The 24124-nt window shown below is 44.0% G+C and overlaps 1 protein-coding gene across 2 annotated transcripts in view; it reads right to left on the bottom strand.

Moving 5' to 3' along the window:
- Positions 1-24124, bottom strand: part of SLC36A4 (solute carrier family 36 member 4) — a 1006806-nt gene that overhangs the window by 715013 nt on the left and 267669 nt on the right. For both annotated transcript variants that reach the window (XM_086935317.1, XM_086935318.1), the window contains exon 8: positions 5305-5532. In XM_086935317.1, the coding sequence (XP_086791443.1) occupies positions 5305-5532 (228 nt within the window). The remainder of the gene's footprint in view (positions 1-5304; positions 5533-24124) is intronic.

Raw genomic sequence — 24124 nt, 5'->3', positions numbered from 1 at the left:
CGGCTGCACGAAACCACGCATCATTCCGGATCGATTCATCGCATCAAGGCTACAAGACTGTTGCATCTTTTGGGGCCACAGTAAGAAACAGATGCATCAACACCCCACGCAGTAAGGAATCGACGCATCACCTCCCCTGCGCTGCAGTAAAGAACAGACGCATCACCTGTCTTGAGTGTTAGGAACAGACGCATCAACTTCCTGCAGCTATTTTGTTTGCTTTGCATGACGAATCTAAAGTACTTTTGAGAAAAGTGTTGCATTTACAACTTGCATTGAACTAAACTATTTCTACCATTTGAAAGCCTTATTTTTAATCCCAAATTGTGGATTTTTGTCGTTTGGCCTTCTTTTGGTTTAGATACAGAATACGAAAAAAACTGGTGTGGTATCCATTTGTAGTGTTCTCACTATGTTACTGTATGTGTTCACAAATGCTTTACACACTTCTCTGAAATAAGCCTGTCTGCTCATGCGAAGCTACCAATGGGTTAAGCAGGAGTTATTTTAGGAGTGTTCCCCCTTACCCTGACTAGAAGCAAGGGTCCCCATTTGGACAACAGTACCTACCTCTGACAACTAGAGACCCCCATTTCTAACAGCAATCCATTATTAGTTATTTTTCTAAATTTATCCAGCACCAAGGCTATGTTATATCAAACCACTATTCTTTTAAGATGTCTATAACGCACCACAGAGCAGGGTTTAGACACTTGTGCAGACTTGATATTTCTGTCTGTAATAGCTTACACATTATCAGTGATACATATAAGGAAAGCATTACGTCACCTAGGTGGGTTGCGCTACGAAAATAGTCCCCGAAAACATTATTACCATCCTTTTACTATGGGTAAATTCACCACCTACGGTACACAAATATCAATTTGTAGGTGGGTAAATACAAAGCCAAAATAGGGGACCACTAAGGTCAAATTAGTAGAAAGGAATCATGGTGGACCCTAATGTTAGAGGTTTTCTTGCTTCCTAGTAAACTTGTTTGAGTGACTGTCCACGAGGGCTTGTACAGTCAAATGACGATCATGGTTGGTTATGGCAAATTTTTACTCTATGTAATTAGCACCGACTTAATATGACTTGCATCGAATTTTAAATATCTTGTTTTTGTAGGGATGGGATTATATAATTACTGATATGCAAGCTTAGTGGTTTTAGCTGGGTTGTAAATTGTAAATGAGGAAAAACGATATCTCTGCTTTCGCTTATGCTAGAATTCCCTCTGATCCCTTGTAATTTCTAAACCATTTTAGGATAATGTAAAATACATCTGGCCACCAACACCTGCAAGAATAATAATACTTGCAGATGATTTTTAATCACACTTTTTGGAACTAATTATAGGTGTAATGTGTATTTACGAAATGTAGTTTGTACCTTGTGTAGTGTTTTAATGTGTCTATTTTTAACAATTGGTGACACAAAATGATGTCGTTTTATGATTTTAATCCAAAATGAACTGTATTAAATTGACCAATGTTGAAGTATGGGTCAAAACACATTTTTTCTCAAATTCAAGGGCCAGAAATCTTGGAGTCAATGATAAAGGTTTTACCATTCTCCATTCCTTCATGTCGACCCCAAAAAGGGTACCTACATTTGTGGGTGGGCCTAACACAAGTGAAAAGAATAGACCACAACTGTAAACAAGTGATGGCCATATTGGCACCACAAAGACTTGACATGATCAAATAATGGACGGAGTCCTGCCTAGTAAGACATGCCCACCCACAAATAAGTGAAACCATTTTCATTAGAAAAAATGTAAAAGTGCAGGATAGTAGGACTTTTGCGATTGGCTATAAATTATGGAGTTTTAAATCAAATAAATGAGTAGATTTCGTTTTTTCACCAATGCTTTAACATTTATATGGTAATCTGGTCAGGAAAAAGTAAAGGCATCCATGCAAGCCACACAACCCTAGATAGCCTTTATGTCTAGTGGCAAACAATAAGCACCACTTAGAAACCTGCAAACACTGGGGTGAAAAAAAACAGCACGTAAAAGGTTAAAGAAATCCCCTAATTATTTTAGTGCACCTCCGTCTAGGTGAGTTTGGGTATTGCTCATTGAATTCCTCATCTTTGTTTCCACTTATGCCTAATGACTTCTTCACATACTTTAACCCCTCCCATGGTCGTGACGCAACCTTTCCGTCACAAGCCTCGGGTGGGCTGTGCTGGTGAGCCCACAAACTCCAGTGACATCAATGAAATTGTTCCAGGACAGATCTTCCTTCTATGATAAAATAGTTTTAATAACGAAGAATACTTATTTGAGGTTATGCACGGAAATGGTTTTGGTGATAACTTACCTACATACTACTTCCTAATCAGGGTCAATGTCCTTTCTCAGGCTAGGTGGATTTAGGAGCATAACATAGCAGTACCTCGCATATGCGTGCAAAACTATTTGTTCATCTGGGGCGAGATCTATGACCATTTCCTTTTGTGACTCGCAATTTGGACCACTGCCTGCTCTTAAACAACGTTTTAGCTGCCAATCACAAAAGGGAAGGAGCCCCCTGGAGACTCCTTCCTGTTTGCGACATGCTAACCACCTACTTCAAGTAGACAATAAACTGCGATTGTTTTGCAACCCTATTCTGGTTGCAAAACAATCATACATCCCCCTGCTACTCACCATTAGGAAGGGACACCCTTGCACACCCCTTTTTGTTAGCAGCTCACAAACCCTATTTTATGAGTCAGTAACAGGTTACTGACTCGCAAAATAGGGTTGATATATGCTACAACCCTTTTTCTCGGTTGCAAGCAGCCCGAATCTCGGTTTGCGACTGCTAAAAACGGTCTACATCTGGCCCCTGGTCCCCTCCCAAAAATAAGCTTTTACCGCATTATCTTAACATATTTTGCCATATACTGGCAGCTAGGAAAGGGGAGGCCGCTCGGCCCCCACGCACACATGGCGGGGCCCGGCCCAACCTGTGTCGCCTGTCCTGATTGGTCCCGCCGTTTGGCCCGGAAGCAGTTTTGCGCTTCCAGGTCAGGGGGGCGGGACCTGTGGGTTTAAGAGCCTGGGGAGTGCGGGAGCCGCCCTCTTTGTGTCCCGCGCTTCCCAGGCTCGCTTGCGCCCAGCCCCGCCGTGGGGCTTTTAATTTTCTCTTTTCTTTTTTCAGGTTTTTAGCGAGTAGGAGCGGCGGTCGGCGTTGAACCGAACAAGGGAGCAGCTTTGAGCAGCGTCGTCGATCAGCAGTGGGAAGCGTTTTTTGTGGACGGGAACAAGGGAGCTGCAGGCACAAAGGGCGGTTATTGTTTATGGTCAGGCTATCGACCGCAAGGTACGTGGCGGGCTCGGAGGCACGGCCGCTCGTGGTTGGGCCCATCAGAGCATGTGTGCGCTTGGAGCCATAAAGAGAACGCTTTCACACATGCAGCAGGCTCTGCCTCGGCAGCATCTGGGTGGGAGTCCGGTGCAGGGTTTGGCAAATTTAAACGGATCGCTGTTGTATTTAGGGGGGGCAGACGTAGCATTGTGTGTGTAATGCAAAAAGCAATTTAGGTCTCAGGGAGTTCCGGTTTGAGGCGGAATCCCGAGATAATCACTGAATTTCACTGTGTCTAGCAAGTTAAGGGGTCCTCACATAACGCATCGGTGCTGAATAAAGCACGTTTACAGCTGATTTAGGGCAAGCTTGCACTGTGAAAAATTGCTTCAACAGCTCGTTATTTGCTTCATCATACTGTTTAATCCAGTTTAAATTTTGCACGATAGAAAGTTGTTTTGACCACCAGCTAGTTTTGCATTCTCATACTGTTTTCAGAAAAGCCAGTTACTCTGTATACTGATCCAAGTGGCATAGGCGATTTTGCTTAATGGTTAGGAGGCACGATTTTGGGCAAAACTTTGATCTCACTGTACCCTCCTGATTCAGACCGAGTTTTGCATTTTGTCAATTTTTGTTTGGGTAGTCGGTCATTCCTATGTGAAACGTGCTAAACCAATTTTTCTTGCAGGAGAGGGTAGACGGAGGGCGGAATGCGGGGGTCTCAAGGTTTCCTTCCATGGCAGGGGGGGGTCTCCGCCTGAATCAGCTTAGGGGCTATATGTCAGATTTACTCAGTAGACACTCCTTACCGCCATCAGTGGTCATCCTGCACCTGGGAGGGAATGACTTAGTAGACTTGGGCAGACGGGTCTTGTTGGAAGAAATCATCTCAGCAGCAGGGTGGCTGGCGAGACTGTTACCGGATTGCACTATAGTGTGGTCACAGCTGATACCTAGGCTTCCATGGAGGGGTGGTGAGTCAGTCGGTAAAGAGGGTCAACAACAAGATAGACAAACTTTTTCGAACTCCTCACCTGCAGAGCATACCTCACTGGTGCATTTTGGGGGAACAGTTTTATTTGCGAGATGGGGTCTACCTAACAGAGTCAGGCAATGCCTTATTGATAAGGAACATACTCGCATGGGTTGAGGGTTTTGCTAAGAGGGTATGACCTTTCAGTGTAGGCGGGTGCCAGATAGTCGGTCAACTATGCTGGCCTGTGGCGGTAAGGTCTTAATCGGTGAGCAGCAATTTAAGGTCCTTAGGGGCGGCACCATTAACGAATGGGGCTGCCCAGGGGAGGGGCCTTTGGTCTCATTAGAACTTCAGGGGCAGGATATCCGCTTGCTTGGAAGGGTGCGGGGAGGGAGGTCACGCTTTCCTCGGGCTGGTAGCCACCCCTCACATACACTATGACGTCAGCAAATGGCGTGAGTGTAAGGGCCCTCCTCTTTGGTTAAATGGAGTTCACGGAGCGTATGAGGGCAACGAGGAGAGGGACGAACTCTCCCGGTAACTGGGCCCTTGTCGCGCATGCGCACTCAGACGTGAGGGCGTAGCTGGGTAAAAGGATCTGACACTGGTTAACGACCTTGCCGTAGGACCAGAAACTATTAGAATGCAAAATTGATATGTAGGATGTTAGATTCGGTTAGGAAACACGCTGTATTAGACATTTGTTAAGGTTAGCCCATCATACCTGTCTAACTCGTTGTAAATCTAATGTCTGAATTTTGCATTTAATAATTGTGTAAATAATGTTCTATTTCAATTTTTGTTTGTTTTTATATTTTAATAAATACGGCCGGGGGGTGGCGAGACCCCCTGCGTTCCAAAGAATTCTGTTGTTGGATTGATGAATGTTTACTGCTGTTCTCATGATAGGGCAGGGGTGGCCGGGTCCCAGACCATGTTCATCAGCGAGGAAGTAGCGGATGCAACAAAACAAACACCTCCGTATAAAGCAATTGATTATAGAAAAAGCAGTGTCGTACTCACTTGGACAATGTACTGGTAAATGATAACGAGGCTGACCGCCATTGAAAGATTGGCAAGGAAGGAAAACATCGACAGGTTCTTCAGGTTACGGATGAAGACCAAAACAATCAGAAAAGGTAGAAATCCCAACATATATATCCGCAAATCAAAGCTCAATTTTTCCGGTAAACTGCCGGGGTTGGTACCGTTCACAAATACTGTACTGTTCTCGAAGAGGCCTTCAATCACCTGCAGGAAAAAAAGAACTGTGGTTTAGCCGAAGGTCAGAGACAAAATATGAGTCACACATTCAATTGTGCTTAGAAGCACACTATTAACGCACAACCACACACCACATCTCCACAGCTTGCAAGATTCACTGCAGCAGTTAGCACAATCTAGAAACTATAGAGCCACCCAATTTTCCCCCAGGGACTGGGTAATTTCAATAACAAAATTCTGATGCCCCTAAAGGAATTATTCAGTTTAATTTTATTTTTGATAGTGTCACAGTCGTGATCAATACTTTATAAAGCAGGAAACACAGTTAACGAAATCAAACAATCAACTGTATCAAAACACAAGTTTTTATTCTCGTGATTTCATTATATATTGTTATACTTTTTCTTTTTCTTTATGGCAACGACAAAACTGAAAGAATTACATTTGGTTACAGTCTTGCAACATCACCATTTGCCAACAAAATGGATTTCTCAAATACCATAATATGCGACACAGTCACAAATGATATAACAGTTTTTGTGTATTCAAATTACAACAAAATAAGCAGAATGGTGATATTATGTCGACGTTTCGGTCCTCCCTTTGGTCAAAGAGATCCTTAGGACCATCATCAGGACGATGTAGTTGCACATATGTATCTAATGGGGAAAGAAGCTTGTGCTTTAAAAATATACCTGCACGTCAATATTTAAAGTTGCTTCACACAGTTGAACAACAAATGTAACCTTATAAGCCGAACTACCCAGTGAATGAAAAAGACCACTCTCACCACGTGAAAATACAGAAAGTATATTGGTCTATAGTTAAAAAAGATTAAAAACGTGTCACCCGAGCTACGAGTGTAAGGTGTCTTCACCTGTTTTTGAAAAGTTTTCATCTATCAGGAGAGGAAATTTCTTGTCTCTATACTGATTTTCTAATGTCGTCTGCAACAAAATACAAAATAGAGTCACCCTCATATGCCAATGTCTCAGAGCAACCGCAATGTGTATTTACGATATCAAAATTACTTACATTGGCAGTTTAAAAACACGACCATAACCTGCAGAGACACGAATCAAAAGGAGATATTTCAATGTATAAATGCGCTAAGTGTCCATACATAAAGCCAGTACACCAATCCAACAGAACACCCAAAGTGTCAACACAAAAAGACTCACTAGATGAAGAGTGTCGACTGCCGATCGCCTAAACAAAAAAGTAAAGGTCAGTAAACCTATACCGCTAGGAAATCTCTGTTACAATATCAGGGATTATAAGACAGTTCTCACTTACTTAAGTTGATTTTCGGAACCGTCTTAAAAGATCACCCCGTCGGCTCGGCTATTCAAAGACCAAGTGAACTAAGTCGCGGTCTCGCCATGTTTAAAGAGGCGAACGCTAGCTTCACAGATGACGTCAGTGTGGCATCTTACACGGCGGACATCTTGTAGAGGTTAATCTGTGATGAACATCTATATAGATGTCATACTACGAACTATACATACGAGCCTTAGTAGTGTGTTAAACTCTGTAATACCTCATAGAAGGCTCACGTATTAAGCATATTGTCTCAATTTATTAAAAGACCCAGTAACTCAAGTCACGGTCTCACCATATTTACAGAGGCGGACGCTAACATCACAGATGACGTCAGTGTAGAATCCTACACGGCGGCCATCTTGCAGAGGCTAATCTTTAAACATCTACAACTACATACAGATACTACGAGCTATGCGTACTAGTATCAGTAGTATGTTAAACTCTGTAATACCTTATGAAAGGCTCATGTATTAACCGTTTGTCAAAAATTATGTTGTCAAAAAAATTGTGTATGGAGAATTCATGTGTCTAGAACCAATAGTAGTTTTGCCAGTCTAGTCCCTTGGTCCAACACAAAATGACTCAGTGTATTCTGTCGCATGAGAATTAATGTAAGGTAGCCAGAGTGTGCCACCCAATAAGTGAATTCAATCCTTTTTCTACCGTTCCGCATGACCAGATCCATTTGTTCTCCCTCTGTGTGAGCAAACGGTCTATATTCGTGCATCTTTTTGAAGTTTTTACAACTTCAATCACAAACCATTTCATTTGTGTAGGTGTATGTGTGAATGTTTGATAGTGCTCAACTAGAGGTGCAGTCTGTACATTGCACCGAATGCGAGATTGGTGCTGCAGAATACGTTTTTTCACTGCTTGTATCGTTTTTCCGATGTAGGTTAAATCACAGGGACACTGCACACAGTAAATTACATTTTTAGTCAGACAGTTGGAGTGTTTTCGTAAAATGATTTCTTTTCCATTTAGATTACACATTTTCATAGTAACAGTAGTATCACATGCAATACAATTTCCACAGGCATAGTGTCCTACTATCGGTGGTAAACCCCATAGATTGTGTATTGTGGTGGGTGCTGGATCTTTGTATGCCCTCACTAAGTAGTCACGTAAATTTCTTCCTCTTTTAAAGGCAAAACGTGGTGTTTTTAATTGTGGTTCTACTTTACTTATCAGATGCCAGTTGTGTTTTATTATTTTGACTATGGCATTTGATTCCGTTCCAAAAGTAGTGACACATGTAATTGGTTGTTGTACCTGTGTACTTTCATCAGAATTATTTTCTTTATTTAGCAGTGATTGTCTATCGTAATACCACGCACGTTTCATTGCGTGTTTAGCCTGTATGGGTATGCTCTTTGGACAAGTTTGGTTTGTAGCAACTTTGCCTCTCTGAAATAATCCTCCCTCTTGGTACAATTCCGTCGTAATCGCAGGAATTGTCCAAAAGAGAGGTTATCCCGTAGGTTCCTGGGATGATGACTACTGTACTTCAATAATGTGTTGCGAGCAGTAGGTTTAGTATAAAGGCTCATAGACAGATGGCCTAGGTCATGTGTAATTTTGAGATCCAAGAAACTGATTGTCTGTGAGTCACTGTCCAGTGTAAAATTTAGATGTTCATTTTGCTCATTTAGCCAAGCATGAAATTTTGTCAAATCCGTCTCTGAGCCTTCCCATAAGATACAGATGTCATCTATGTACCTTAGGTATTCTGTCAGATTGTGACTAAAAGGATTATTGTTGTAGATTATATTATCTTCAAAAGCGGCCACGTACAGGTTCGCTATGTCAGGTGCGAAAATCGCGCCCATGGCAACGCCTTTTACTTGGGCATAGAAATCTGTATTGAATAGGAAATAATTCTCTTCTAACGCTATTCGGGCACAGTCAACGATGAAATTTGTGGGGACTTGATGAGGACGAGGTCTTTTTTCTAGCACTTCTTGAATAACATTCAGTGCTTGATCTTGAGGGATGCTTGTGTACAAGCTTTCTATGTCCATTGTTGCCAGGATATGGCATTGTGGATTGAAATCTCTCCCTTCTAATTTGTTAATTACCTCTCTACTGTCTTGTGTGTATGAGCGGGTTTTTGCCACAAAAGGTTTAATAAAGAAGTCCACGTACTCAGCCAATGGTTCTAATATCGACTGGCATCCTGCCACAATCGGTCGCCCTGGTGGTTTTTGGCTGCACTTATGAATTTTTGGCAGGGTATAAAATGCCGGAATGGTATAGTCCCTCTTATTTAGATAATCAAATTCTTTTTTATTTAGCCATAATCCCTCTAGTCCATTAGTAATAAGTGGCAAAATATCCTTTCGGATTCTGGTCGTGGGGTCACTCAGCAGTTTTTTGTAATGTTAGCGGTTCTCTAATTGTCTTAGCGCTTCACAGTCGTAGTCAGTTTTATTCTGTAGGATTATTCCGCCCCCCTTGTCCGCTGGTTTGAAAATTAAATCATCGCGGCTTGAGAAGGATTGGACTATATCTCGTTCTTCTTTTGAAAAGTTAAACTTAACAAACTTTTTGTTCTGGAATATCTGTTCTACTTCTGTTAAGATGACATTTTCAAAAGTGATTATCTCTTTGGGCATAGTATTACTCGCTGGAAAAAAGGTCGAGGGGCATCTAAGGCCACTCGTACCCTGACTCATTATAGTAGGAGATGATTTTGAGAAGAAGTGTTTGAGACGTATAGTTCGAAAGAACTTGTGCATTTCAACCATAGTAGTGAAAGCATCATTCCTATTTGTAGGGACAAACGACAACCCATGGCTTAGTGCTGTAATTTCCTTACTACTTAATTCATGGGAGGCCAAATTGAAAATTGGTACTACCTCTAGGTTCCGATTTTCCATTGCCATTGTGGGTATAGTATTTACCACTCGTAATAGCTGTTGCGAGTCTGTCCTCTCCTGATAGATGAAAACTTTTCAAAAACAGGTGAAGACACCTTACACTCGTAGCTCGGGTGACACGTTTTTAATCTTTTTTAACTATAGACCAATATACTTTCTGTATTTTCACGTGGTGAGAGTGGTCTTTTTTATTCACTGGGTAGTTCGGCTTATAAGGTTACATTTGTTGTTCAGCTGTGTGAAGCAACTTTAAATATGGACGTGCAGGTATATTTTTAAAGCACAAGCTTCTTTCCCCATTAGATACATATGTGCAACTACATCGTCCTGATGATGGTCCTAAGGATCTCTTTGACCAAAGGGAGGACCGAAACGTCGACATATCACCATTTTGCTTATTTTGTTGTAGTTTGAATACACAAAAACTGTTATATCATTTGTGACTGTGTCGCATATTATGGTATTTGAGAAATCCATTTTGTTGGCAAATGGTGATGTTGCAAGACTGTAACCAAATGTAATTCTCTCAGTTTTGTCGTTGCCATAAAGAAAAAGAAAAAGTATAACAATATATAATTAAATCACGAGAATAAAAACTTGTGTTTTGATACAGTTGATTGTTTGATTTCGTTAACTGTGTTTCCTGCTTTATAAAGTATTGATCACGACTGTGACACTATCAAAAATAGAATTAAACTAAATAATTCCTTTAGGGGCATCAGAATTTTGCAGTTATCACAATGGCAGACCTGGTAGAAGCAGGGGGTTGACATTTGTAAAGGAAAAACCTGATGCAAATGCATCATAATTGGAGGATAATTATGCAGAAGATCTGTCATTATTTTTATATTGCTTTAGAAAATGGGTGAAATTGAAAGTTGGCTTTATGACAATGGAAATTCTAGAACCAGAAGTTTTTTTAACTGATTTTGGAATCAAAGTGCCTTTCACATGATCCTAGACGTTTCATCTCCTCTATGCTTAATCTGAATGGGCCTTCTGTTGAGTAGAAAAAGGAGCAGTTTTTTTCACGTCTCCTACACCGCCATTATCACAAATACCAGGATTGCTAGAATGGTTCTTTGTATGGATGGCGTCTGCTTGGGTTTTGAGGCCATTGTGACATCATTCACTGGATGACCTATGGGCATCTTCATGAAAAATTGCACCAATAAACTCACTTAGCTACAAAGCAATCATGTGCTGATCATTCCTTATCACCCTGCCAATTAAGACCCTGTGGCCGCCATCCAAAGCAAGAACGGGCTCACTCGGCAGACAATTAAAAAAAGCATTTGCAATGCAATAGGTCTCGCATTTATGAGAGTTTGATCTATTTACATTGCAAATAACAATGCCTTTTATTTTAGTCTTCGTTTCTAAAATATAAATAAAAGGCATTGTCATTTACAATGCCAATAGCTCAAACTCTTACAAATGCGAGACCTATTGTGGTCACTAAAACCAACTCCAATAATATCAGCAGCTCCCAGCGATTTTCACTTAACATGAGAAGCTCCTCCTGCCTGCAGTCCCACGCCAGAGATAACCATCAGCGTACAGGCAGCAGCCTTTCAGCACAGAGACATATCAAATTACATTGAATCTCTGCCCCCGCATACAACCAGCACCATTCACATTACACACACCAGTGACTGCTGGACATACGGACATTACATCACCGAACGAGGTTGCTGATTTATCCACACAACTGCACGAGTGGTAAAGAGATGAGCTGTAGAGGCACTGTGACTGAGAAGGGAAGAACAGGCAACCCAGATAAAACGGAAATAATCCTATCCTCTCCAAAAAAGCAACCACCGACCAATCCAAGAGTGGCTCAAGAATCTGGTTGCCCTAAACTGCCCCCTCATCCTATCCGACTCAGTTAAGTCTCTAAACATCACCCTTGACAAGAACTTATCAATGGAGGCCCACATCAAAAACTCTGCAAAAGGTGCTCTTTGCTCACTAAAACATCTCAAGAAATTGAAAACTTTTTTTCCCCATGATGATCTAAAGACAGTAGTTCAATCCATAGTTCTCTCTAAAATTGACTACTGGGACACCATCCTAACAGGGATTCCAAAAGCCCACCTAGCTCCACTAAGGGCAGTGCTGAACATGGCCGCTTGGCTCGTATTTGGAGTAAAAAGATTTGAACACTTCACTCCAGCTCTCAACTCCCTCAACTGGCTTCCCATGGAAGAGAGGTGTATTTACAAGCTGGACTGCATCAGACACAAAACCCTTCACCATCCGGACCCCAACTACCTGAACAACAAACTGGTAAGAGCAGGTCAATCCAGAACTCTGAGAAGCTCCAACTCACTCCTTCTTATCCCTCTGAAATCGAAAAAGAAAACCACCCAGTACCGATCGTTTCCTGGCAACGCTCGCAGGATGTGGAACACCCTCCCTAGAGTCTCCAGATGCAACCCCTCCTTCTCCTGTTTCAAAAGGGACCTAAAACTCCATCTCCTTAACAAATACTTTCCTGACCAACGTTAACTAACCTAGACTTCAATATCCGAGTTGACTCCTCTCTCTCTTGATATTCAAGGATAGTTGGTGACTAGACTGTGTTAGCCAGCTTTGTTTGTTTTCTCTCCCTCCCCTGCACTATTTACCTGTTTTTCATGTTGTATTTTTTATCTCTGTTCTGCTTCCTTACTGCCTCCCTACTATGTAATGCAATTTCCTTCTGTTTTTACAGTGTGCATGTAAAGTGCTCTGATACCTACGGGTCAAGCCAGCGCTATATAAAACTTTTAAAATACATTAAAAAAATAAAATTGTCCTAGCATGCAGTCTAGAGGGGGGTTACACCCAGGACAGTCTTTACACCCACGTGCCAAGCACCAGCTCTACAGCTCCAGGATCAGATGCTGCCTCCCAGACCAGCAAATTCCATCAGGCAGAGGAGTCCCACCCTGTCACCAAATGCTCCCCCTGCTGTAATTGTGCTCACAACATGGTGCAAGAGCTAAAACTCACATATCGAAGGATTTTCCGCCCCCACTCCTCTCGGGCAAAAGGAAACCCCGGGACCACCCAAAAATACTATCCTGGTGGGAGGGGCGTAGTCTCACACGGCAATAGAAGGCACCCCTATAATCAGCTGCACATCCCTTTTCAAGGGGTTCACAATATAATTCATGCTAGATATGATTTCCCTTAGAAAAGCATTTTTAGAGACTCTCCCTTTGGCCATACCACAAACATGTGATGATAAATGACGGATTCGCCAGAATGAACAAAAGAGTCGCGACCTGCGATAACACCACTTGCACGAGGAAAGTTTACTTCACAACCAACCTGTGGCATGAAACCCCCACAGGCGACCTGCAGAGGCCAGACTTTGACCCACCCCCATTTGCCTGCAATGACCCTTTTGTGAGAGAACCACCTCAATGTAAAACAGCACGTGGCAGTTTTCTGACATGCAGCCTTAAAACATACCACACCCCGCCATCAAGGGATTCCAACACAGAACAGACACAGGCTGCGTGGCGCTCTCTACGGACCTGCGCTGCTCTCTGGTCCGCAGGCCCCTTTATGGTTTTTCTTCTGTTCCTAGTGCATACATGCCAACATTTCAGAAGGGCAAAGTGGGAGAATTAAAAAAAAAAAATCGGGAGAATGGGGCATTGAATCGGGTTAACGGCAAATATGGGCTTTGGAAGTGGCTGCTGCAGGATCGGACATTTGAAACGTAAATGCACGTGTTTTTTTAAACTTTCAGATGCAAGGAGCGCGCAGGCAGGCAGAGAGAGGGTGATGCAAGTGTTGTGCACTGGCCTGGCAGGTTGCTGGCAGTGCATGCACCTCCCCACCTCCCTCCTGTGTGGCAGCCCGGGCTGTAACAGCTTCCCCGTGCACATACAGCCGCCCCAGTACTTCACACGTCTTTAAAAGACCATTGCTATGTTAATGACGCTTTGTTGGTTTTCTAGAGCCCCTGCATCGCCACTCTGAATATTGCTGGAAGAATTAGCACCTTACACAATACCAAACCCTGTCAGCTAAAACCCCCGAGGAATCGGGTTTTTGCTTGCAGGAATCGGGAGGCGGGAGACTAACCTTGAAATCGGTAGTCTCACGCCTGAATCGGGAGGGTTGGCATGTCTGCTAGTGGCAGTAAGAGCTTCATAAAAATCACAATACCTTACAATAACCCAGACTGGAAAGGATTTCTCTGACGTCTGCTACTAGACAGGACCTAATTGAAAATCCTTTTTGCCATTCACAAAACTAAGTGAAAAAGTAGGAATATCGTGTTTTTTAATTGTATTTTTTATTTAGTGCTTTGTGTCTTCCTTCTGTCGTTTCCAGGCGCTTCTGGGGTTTCTACTTTTTCAATAAACCAGGTTAGCCTCAAAATACGGCCGCCTCCACACCCGGCCAGACGCTTTGCACGTTATCCTAGAACAGATCCTTAGGCGACAAACTTGATGGGGTGGGGGGTGTTGAGGTGTCTGTGTGTTTATATAAGTTTAAAAAGATAAACTAAAAGCCTGTATTTGTCTCCAGGCTGTCTGTGATGTAGTACCTGTGCCGCCAGCACATGCGATCCTCACATTATTTGCACTGTTACTTTGGGAACCTCATAGCGACCCAGGCCGTTGTTACTGTCACCAGGGTGGAGGGCTTTTGGGCATGAGATGCCTCTGCGCTGCTGTCTGTGTGACTCTCCTGCAGAGGGGCGACAGTGAGGGAAGGGCGGTGCCTTTGTTCCCATCGGGCGGGACTGTGAATGGTCTCATTGGTGGAGGGGCAGGGCATGTCTTCCTTCAGGCTTAGAGGAACAGCTCTTGCTCCCCGAATACCTCATCCCAACTAGCCCCAGGTGGGGAGTGGACGGGGCTGTGCAGGTTAGGGGTGAATTCACGGATGTTAGCAGGAGATAACCTCTTGTCTAAGCCAAGACTTCAAGCCATGGTAGTCGGGTGGGGATGGAGTGAGGGTGGGTCTGTGGGGATGAAAGACAGTGGTCCCTAGACAAAAAGTTGTTGAAAGACAATAAATATAGACCCAATAAGTACTATATTATAGAGATCTGTCCAGCGGGACAAATATTTAATGTGCGATCAATCCAATATATACAAAGAGTAAACCAGAAGCAGTTTTAAGTGGGACACAAGCCTGTATCCAACTTTAGCAAGAAAGACGTACAACATAAAGTGAAGGGTTCAGGCAAGGGAACATTTTTGTTTTCAGCACATTTCTCATGGAACAAACAGAATATACAGTAGACTCCATTTTACAAATATTAGGACATTTTAAGCAAGTGTATATGGTGTACAAGGTGTCGACGGCATTTCGATTCCTAAAGAAAATACTGGGATCATCTTCAGGACATTTCAATAAGCATGCCTGTTTACAAATGACTTAATTGCTAGAATCTTGGGAGAAATTGAAGGAAGAAAAATGAAAGAAAATTTTGAGTTAATTTACAAACAAGGGGAATTTGGCGAAAGTCAAGGTGCTCGTGAGATTGCCTATGGTGAGATTTCTGGTTTTCAATGCGTGAGATTCCTCTATTTAGAAACAAGCACGTAAAAATAAACGTGCAGTGAAAAATTCTAGAGAAGTTGATGAGAGGAGACAGATAAAAGGAAAAAAAGTCGGCCTTCAGGATGGAAGCGAGATCTGGCAAGGGTGTTAGAAGGGGGAAAATAACCTTATTTGTAGCCGTGTGGTACGTGGCAGTTACATGGAGATTTTCAAACCGTGAGCAAAGCGCATTAAAGCTATCGCATGTGGCGCCTGAGACGTAGGGTGAGATTTATTTACCCTGGGTTAATAGCCAAGCTGCCTATGGAGGCAAGATAGAAAATGACAGGCGTGGGACCATTTAAATAAAGGTCTGGGTGCAGGTACGAGGGATGAAGTACCGGAGGGCTGAGACCTACAATGGGTAGAATTCATAATAATAAGGCACGATAGGTGGTTTGGAAGTAACCACGGCGTGCAGGGCGAGCGCGCTTACCTGGTAGCAGGGTTCCAAGATGATGATAGTTCAAGTTGGAGCAAGCCACTTGTGCGGGTTCGAGTTAGATTCTTGTGCCAGTGCTAAAGGGAAGGAGCAGGGGAGTGGTTAGGGATGAGAGACCAAAAAGTGGGAAGAACCACGGCGTGTGTGGTGACCAGTCTTACCGGTTAGGGAAGATCCAGAATGTATATTTAGCAATAAAAACCAAGCCGGGGATGCAGTCTCGAGAAGGGTACCGGAACCATGCTGTGGGAAGAAAGTGAAGGGATAGATAAGGAATGAGAGCGTAGCCTGTGATATGAGGACCAGTAATTTAGATGAGTGCACTTACCGTCTCCAGTCAGTCACATTATGAATGTCTCCGGTGACAGCAATGACTCAGCCGGGAGTAGGCACTATTTAAGGCACTTCCAATTGGAAGAACTAGGTCAGGTGATCGGGGAAATGGAAGAGAGACTCCTGGTTGTCAAAACAGTGGCCATCTTGTACTGTGAAGGAGTCAAGGTGCAAAGCTAATCGTAGTAGAAAGATAGGATAAACCAAGTAAGAGAAATATTGCTAGGAATAACAGATCTAGTACAAAAATTAGCAGAACGAACCTTAGTACATTCCATTCTACTGGAATGTACTACGGTTCGTTCTGCTCCTTTTTGTACTAGATCCAGGATCGCGGTTCAATTATGTTTGTTATAGCCACCGCAAGCTGCGAATCACCAGTTAAGCTGTTCTTGATTTTGCCACCTATTTAAGAGAGGCATTGTATTCTGACGCTTCATTTCCCCCCAGTGTGACTTAAGGTAGCTATAACAAACATAATCAAACCGCGATCGATAGCACGCAGATTCTTACAGTATTTCCAATGTTTTCTTTGTCACAATATATGTGAGTTTTGACATAAGAAAAGTGTGCTTCAAGCCTCAGTTTACTGCCATATGAATCTCAGAAATAGAGGTGTGTACTCCTTGATTTTTCTGTAAAATACCACATGACCGCACAGAATCAACAAGAGCGGAATTCCTCCTATGCATATATTATTGCCAGTTCTGTCATCTGACCTTTGAGTATAGCGAACCACGATTATATTATCAAATTTGTGTCTCGGTTCACTGTCCTACTAAGAGCATAATGTTTTTATTTATTGTTGCACTGGTTTAAGGTACTGACTCTAAACAATATTCGTCAGCATCAGAATTATTGATTTGATGTCTGATTATTACCTATGCTTTTCCTTTTCTTTAGATCGGGGCCTCTTTTCTTGAGCTGTAGCCAGGTAAGGTAATTTTGCTTTCTCGTGAATTACGGTTAAGCGATACCTATTACATAACATTATAAGTGCACTATAAAGGTACTAGTTACGATGGGTTGTTAGGATCCACGTATTACATAAATGTAGAGCACAAGTACTTGATCCTTTTTTCTGATGTCACCTTTCTTTCTCTAGGTTTCAAAGTTGCATTCGTTTCAACCCTTGTTTTGTGATTAGATATTCTTTTTTCACACATTCACTATTACGTAGTAGCATAACTACATCTAGGTTCTGAAGAAGGCCATGATTCCACATGAATCACAATGGCCAAAACATGTAGACCTTTTTTCTGGGCATATGCAGTCATTATTTTACAACTGCATCTGCACTGTTTTTAATCTGAACATCAGGAGATAATGAATTTAAAAAAACTGTCCTGGTAACCCATTTTAACTTTCACTTCACAGTTCACACACATGCACTGCGCCCATCACTCTTATTAATTACAAACTTTTCACACCTGATGGATTTTAGGAGATCCTACCAACCAACATTTACTCTGAAAACATCCCTGAGCTCCTCCCTCTCAATGAGGGGGCTGTGGCCCCTGGTTGCACTAGGCTTTGCAACCAAGAGGAGATCCTAGATGATGAAGCATGTCACCTCAGTGAGTGATGGGATTCTGTCCTTCTTAAAGGAGTCCCTTTATATAAATGTAAAGGTCTCTACTTGTGCGATATGCTCTCAGACCCTTAAAAGGTCTGGTAGACCCGTGGATATTCTGTTTGGTTAAAGCTGAAGGATCTAAGCCAGGCAGTCCAGTGTCTCTCTACTGCAGGTGCCAATAGCTGTATCGGTCCTCCCCGAATAGTCCCAGTCTCCCCTGCCCAGCTGTACTCCTCCACCCCTTCAGGTCCCAGGGTTAGGCAAGCGAACTTCACCTCCAATGAAGGGCACCTGAGCAGAAGTCCTTCAGATAAGCAGGTCAGCTCTCAGGGTTTTCCTGCACCAGTTCCAGCAGGGGTGACAACCTATGCCCAAGGGAAAGGCCTCTGTGGTACATGGATTAATTCGGGCCATCGACAGGGAGGCCCTTCCCAAGCACTCTCTTTCAGCCCAGGAATGGCCTCACCCGGTCATCCTCAACTCAATCGCGCCATGCATTCAGCAGACCTCAGTCACACCACTCCGGACCCTGGGCCTGCCGAACTGGGCCACGTCTCAGCCCAAGCCACCAGTCAGTACTACCTGGGCCCCTTCTCTGATCTCAGTCACCCAGGTCCTCCCATTGTAAACGTAAGGAGGGCATCACCATGTGTAAAGCCCAGCTAGGTCCCTGCTCATCTGCTAGGCCAAACGCAGTCACAGGACGCCTCGTGCATCTCGGGCCCGAGGTCCGCCTCCCAGTCTACATTACAGCAGATCGAAAGATGATGCATCGCAAACACTCTACTACAATGACCAGAGTCCTTAGGGGCAACTTCCGCCGGTGTGTGAGTAGTGCGCGTCCCCACCCCTCTTTGTAACTTAAAGCTCCCTTGAGCAGCGGTCTGACGAGCCTGGGATCCCGCACCTACGCGCCAGAGTGGTACTATACCTGGCAGATATTGGCAGCCATCGGCGACCCCAGAACACTGCCTATCCCTGCTGACGAGGGTTGATAACCCGAAACACGTGTCCAGGGATGGCGAAGACAGCGAAGATAGCAAGATCGAAAGATGATGCATCGCGAACACTCTACTACAATGACCAGAGTCCTTAGGGGCAACTTCCGCCGGTGTGTGAGTAGTGTGCGACCCCACCCCTCTTTGTACATTACAGCAGCTCTCCAGGCCTCGGATTGGGCTCTCACACAACCTCCAGCCAACAAGGAATCCGGGCCTCCAGCACCCAATCCGGGCACACATCCCTCCGGCACCACAACCGGTCCCCACACCAAGCCTTGATCTCCAACACCGCTGCAGCATTCTCACTTCAGGATCACCTGGGTTTGCGGTCTGTCGAACTGCTGCAGTGTCTCCGGTCCCGCAAACCTGCTGCGTGAACTTTTCCGACTCGCAGACCTGTATCTGCGACTTGACCCCTGTGGTAGCTGTCGCAGGCCCCCGACCTCCATAGTGGTCTCCACAATCCCCACGGGTCCTCTTGTGTCTCTGTATGTGGGGAATCACACACCGGTGGTGGCGGGAGATGGTGGGAAATCCCCTTCCCATGACGTCTTCAGGCGATCTGCGGCCTGCTACAGTCCTTAATTACTGTCTAGCCCCGCTGTCACACCAGTTGAGCGCCGTCAGTAATGGGAGGCAGCCACGCATCGTCCGGGGGTTCCCGCCTGCACTTAGGCTGAATTTGTCCTGCCAGCGCCCTCCCCAATCACAACACTGGTGGCAGAGCTCAATATCAGTAGCTGGGCCTTCGAGGACCGGTTGCAACCATGCCCGCAGGCAGATGTTGCTGGATGAATACTGGCCGGTGCGAAGGTGGCAGCTCGCACACCTGCCATCTTTAGCGTCATAACTATGCCCACCCAAAAGCTGGTCATACACTACGTTTGATTTTTTTTTTAAACTACATTTCTACACATCAGATTTATTGTATGTGCTGAAATCAAGTCATCATGCTATCTGTCTCTTTGACAAAAAAGGAGAAAAGTTATTGGTACAATCTCAATCTGAGTCAGTTTCAACAGCAACCTATAACATGATTCATATAAACAACCTGAACAATAGAGACTTTGGGAAGAAACAAAGATTGCCTGAAGCAGGGCCAGCACTAGGCATGGGCAGTGTGGTCAGCTGCCCAGGGGTCCGCGCCTGTTCGCAGCCATTGGGCCTCGCACCTTTAAAGACTCTAGAGTTTTCGAGGCCCAGGGGGCCTCCTAAGAGTTTACATTTTTTCTTTCTTTTATCAATCTCCCCTGCTAGCCCATCTCTGTGGGCCTAATGGCTGCGTCTGCATGTTGATGACAGCAATTAGATAGTTAATTAAAGTGCCCATGCGTGTGAAGGGTGCCCTTCCCCTGTATCGGTGAAAAGCAGAATATCCTGCAGGGGGCAGAGCAAAAGATAGAATGGCAGCACATCACAATAGAAACTGCTCACCCAGGACAAGTGGAAAGGGAGCAGAGAGGCGAATAAAAGGGTAAGACAAGTGAAATAAAGTGGGGGAGAGCAGATGGGTGTGAGTACAGTAGTGAGACAAAAGGTGCATGCAGAGGAGCAGAATCAGCATATAAAATTGGATGGAGCAGGGTTTAAAGTGTACTGGGTCACTTAAGTCTTAGACACAGTAGTAAATTAATATGGACATTGAAAAGGGGCCCTATATTCAGGTCTTTAACTTTGCCTGCAAAACATTGATCCAGTGTCTGCACAATGAATGAAAGTTCTAAAAAGTAGGTGATGAGAAGGACCCAAACTCAATTTTTACCCTCACACTCTGAGTGAAACAGAAAAATCTTAACTCTGCAGCAGTGCCACCCTTCGCTGCCTTTATGTAACTTAAACAAGACTCGTTATAGTAATTTCACTGTTTCATCATGTATGAACTGGAGCATTTTCAATATTATCTATACTACTATTATAAAGTTAGAACTGGGAACCTTTGAGGCGGGTAAACTCGGGAACCACAGCGCCAATCCAAACACCCAATACATCATTGGAATGGGCAGGGTCTGCAGAGTGACATAGGCTATATACCCCCCAAAAATATACGTTCTTTCAAAAATATACCTTAGAAAAATAAGTAGTCCCTTGGAAGTAGCGCCAGCCGTCGTGTGCGCTAACGTGCTGACATCATCAGGAGCGCAAGGAGGAGCGGCGGACAGCCATGGGGAGGGAAAAGTAACGCGGCGTTCAGCAGGAGGAGCGCAGAAGAGAGCGGCGGCAACAGTGGGGCCGTGGAGCTGAGACGCCGCGGAACCTACACCCGGTTCACTGAAGTGCGGAGCAGTGGGGAGGAAAAGTAATGCGGCGTTCGGCTAATGCGGCGTTCAGAGAGCGGCGGCGACAGTGGGGCCGTGGAGCTGGGACGCCGCGGAACCTACACCCGGTTCACTGAAGTGCGGAGCCGTGGGAGGAAAAGTAATGCGGCGTTCAGCGGGAGGAGCGCGGAAGACAGCGGCAGCGACAGTGGGGCCGTGCGGCTGAGACGGCCCCTGAGGATGACGCAAGGTAAGGGAGTTCCTGCTACCTGGAAGCGTGGGGCCATGGGGCTGAGACGGCCCCCGAGGATGACGCAAGGTAAGGTAGTTCCTGCTACCTGGAAGCGTCATTGCCCCCGGACAACTTCGGAACGGACAAAATGTGTAGTAGGGAGGTCTGTAACTGTGCGTATGTTTAGGGGGAGGGGAAAGCTGGTTGGGAAGTTAGGATGTGTTCGTGAAGCAGGCTGGCAAGGATCAGAGTGAGCTTAAACAGAAAGGAATGAGTTTGGCAAAAAGCCTCTTGGATGGTCTGTCATCGAGAAGCATCCCTCAGCAAAACAAAGAACCTCAATAGACCCGAAGTTATTTCTGTTTGACAGCCCATCCCGAGGTTGTCCGGGGACAATTGACGCGAGGTAAGGGAGATCCTGCTACCTGGAAGCCTCATTGCCCCTGGACAACGTCGGGACGGGCTGCTAGTATACAATAAAGATGAAGATGTTGCTTATTCATCTTATGCAACTAATAACCACTGAGAAAGCCAATAGTCCTGGCTTGTTGTAGGTGTAATGTTACTTGTTGTATTATTTATCTGGAGGCAATGAATGAAGCAGAAAAATACCAGTCGGGTGGCACGCTAGGCTAAACACAGATTTATATTGTTGTAAACTAAATAAACTTTATCATAAAAGTACATACAGTTCGTTGTTAAAAAGAGTGTAAAAACTTTAAAAAAGAGAGATCCTTTCTAGAGCAAATGGAGACAATATACAGTTAAAAGATAGATTAAATAAAGTCCTAAAACAGAGAACCGGTGATATTCTGGTGCATTATAATACACAGTTTCCTACCCCGTTCTCGATTTTATCAGTCTTGAACGTATCTGCCAGGCCTTTCCCAAGAACTTGGCAACTCCGCAAAAAACCATCATAGATGTTGTATCCGTTACCAATGTGCGGAGTGCCGTCGCATAGTGCCTGACTCCCAGTTCTCTGCATACTGGCTTTAGCCACCTTCTCCTGGGTCCACTGTATGCTCTGCAGGCAAATAAGAAGGTGCTAGGGACTCATTAGGGTTTACACATCCAGGGCAGCTAGAATGTTTGGACAGAGAGGGCTTCCAACGCCTGGTAAAAGTGATCAAGGGAAGTGTTCCATATCTAAATTTTAAAAACAAGGTTCTGTCTCTAGGTGCTTTAATAACATCGAGAAAGGGTTCAAACTTCCTCACCGGCTTATGGTCTAAGAATTGATCAGTTAAAACCCCCCTATTTGATTTTTCAAGCTCCTTGGCTTGAACCCATTCCCAGTATATTTTTTTTATGGGTTCTTTCGGGGGTGGTGATTGGGACAACCATGTTTCGCTTATTCCCAAGTTGGTGATCAAGTCCCTTAAGTTGTCCAACCATATAATTTTAGTCATCTTGGTCAGGGTAATAAGTTCGTCCAGGGCTGCAGCATAGTGTACCAATTCTGGTGTCCTTCTCAGTCGCACCCAATATAGTAGTGGTCGAAGGGTGACAATGTCTTTAATTGCACGACGGCCCATATTTAGATTATATAGCTCACATGTTTTTAAGCCACGCCTTTAATTACATCAGCCATGCCCCTTTGAAAGACCCCTCCCCCCGCCTCCAGTTTTTTCAACCCACTCAAAGCCCTGCTGTCAGTTCAGAATGTAGACTGTTTTTTTGGCTAGTTGGTGAACTGCTTTATCGTCAGCTGAGTCGTTTTTTACTGTTGATTTTTATGATATTAAAGCAAATACTGCCTGCAGCAAACTCAAATCAGGGCAGTCTTCCATACCTTACAAAAGACCTATACCGCATGTGTTTACAAGTTAAAAACTGCCCTAGTTTGCAAACATGGAACATTTCCTAGCTAACTAACTCACTAATGGGGGCCCCTTTCATTTTGGTACAGGGCCTATTTTCTGGCCCAGTCTGATGCTGCATGTTAGGGAGGGCCACTGGAATTATGCGATTGTGCTGTGGTGGTGATTTCTGCAAAATTATGCATTTGCCACATATTGCATAATCTGCTGCATAATCTACAGATTTTAACAACAAAATTGCTTTCTATCTCATACGGTTCAGAAGTTACTAAAAATGCAGCGACACACCTTGCCGCATGTGGGAATGCCCTTTGGAAACCTGAAGTAGTCAACTTTCTGTTCCCACTGCTAAATTTGGGTGTTAAATTGGTACTAATGGGGTGCAGCCATTGCCCAGTGTTACCAAGTTTACAAAAGGCACAAAATAAAGTATTACCATTTCAAAATGTGCCATGCTGATGTTAGGGTAATTCATGGCAGTGAATTTGTTCCTGTTTATATTTCCCATGCTTAACTTAATCTTGCATTCCCCAAGAGTGCTAGCTATTTCCAGCATGTGTGTTTCTGTATTTCATTTCACAGCATATTACTCTTGTACTGTCTGTGGTCAAAAAGGTGTTTAGATTACATGATCGTTCAACATATGGCCTCTCTGCAGAGCATAGGGAGCAATGGTCCTGCAATCCAGTTATGATTCTATGCAAATGTGTGTGAAGGAGCTACCTATTGGTCAAAACAACAAGGTGAAAGTAAAATAATTTATTGTAGTTACTCATTTAGCTTAAACAGCTAACAACCATTGACTAAGCCAATCCTCCTGGCTGTTTTAGGTGTATGTCAGTTGTTGTGTTATATTTCTGGATTAAATCACAGAAAGCACAGATTGGAACCAAAGTACCAGTCAGATGGAACACTATGGGAATCACAGAAATTTAAATGATGTGTTTAAACTATGCCCATAATTAGATAGTCCAAACCCCTTTTAGAGAGCCACCCATTTTTTTCAGCCCACTTAATGCCCGGGGCTTGTGGAAAGGGAGACTGGGAGAAGAGAAGAGATAGATGTAATGTGCAGAATCAATGCAAACAAGGTGGTAGAGAGATGAGGTGAAGGGCATTGCACGCAAAAGGCAACAATGTAAGAGGAACAGAATCCATGCAGAAAAGGTAAGAGGCAGGGAGACTGGCGAACTTTGAAA

This window comes from Lissotriton vulgaris, chromosome 8 (genome assembly GCF_964263255.1).
Source record: "Lissotriton vulgaris chromosome 8, aLisVul1.2, whole genome shotgun sequence".
NCBI lineage: Eukaryota > Metazoa > Chordata > Amphibia > Caudata > Salamandridae > Lissotriton > Lissotriton vulgaris.
Note: the sequence above shows the minus strand (reverse complement) of the source record. Positions and strands in the feature narration are given on the sequence as shown.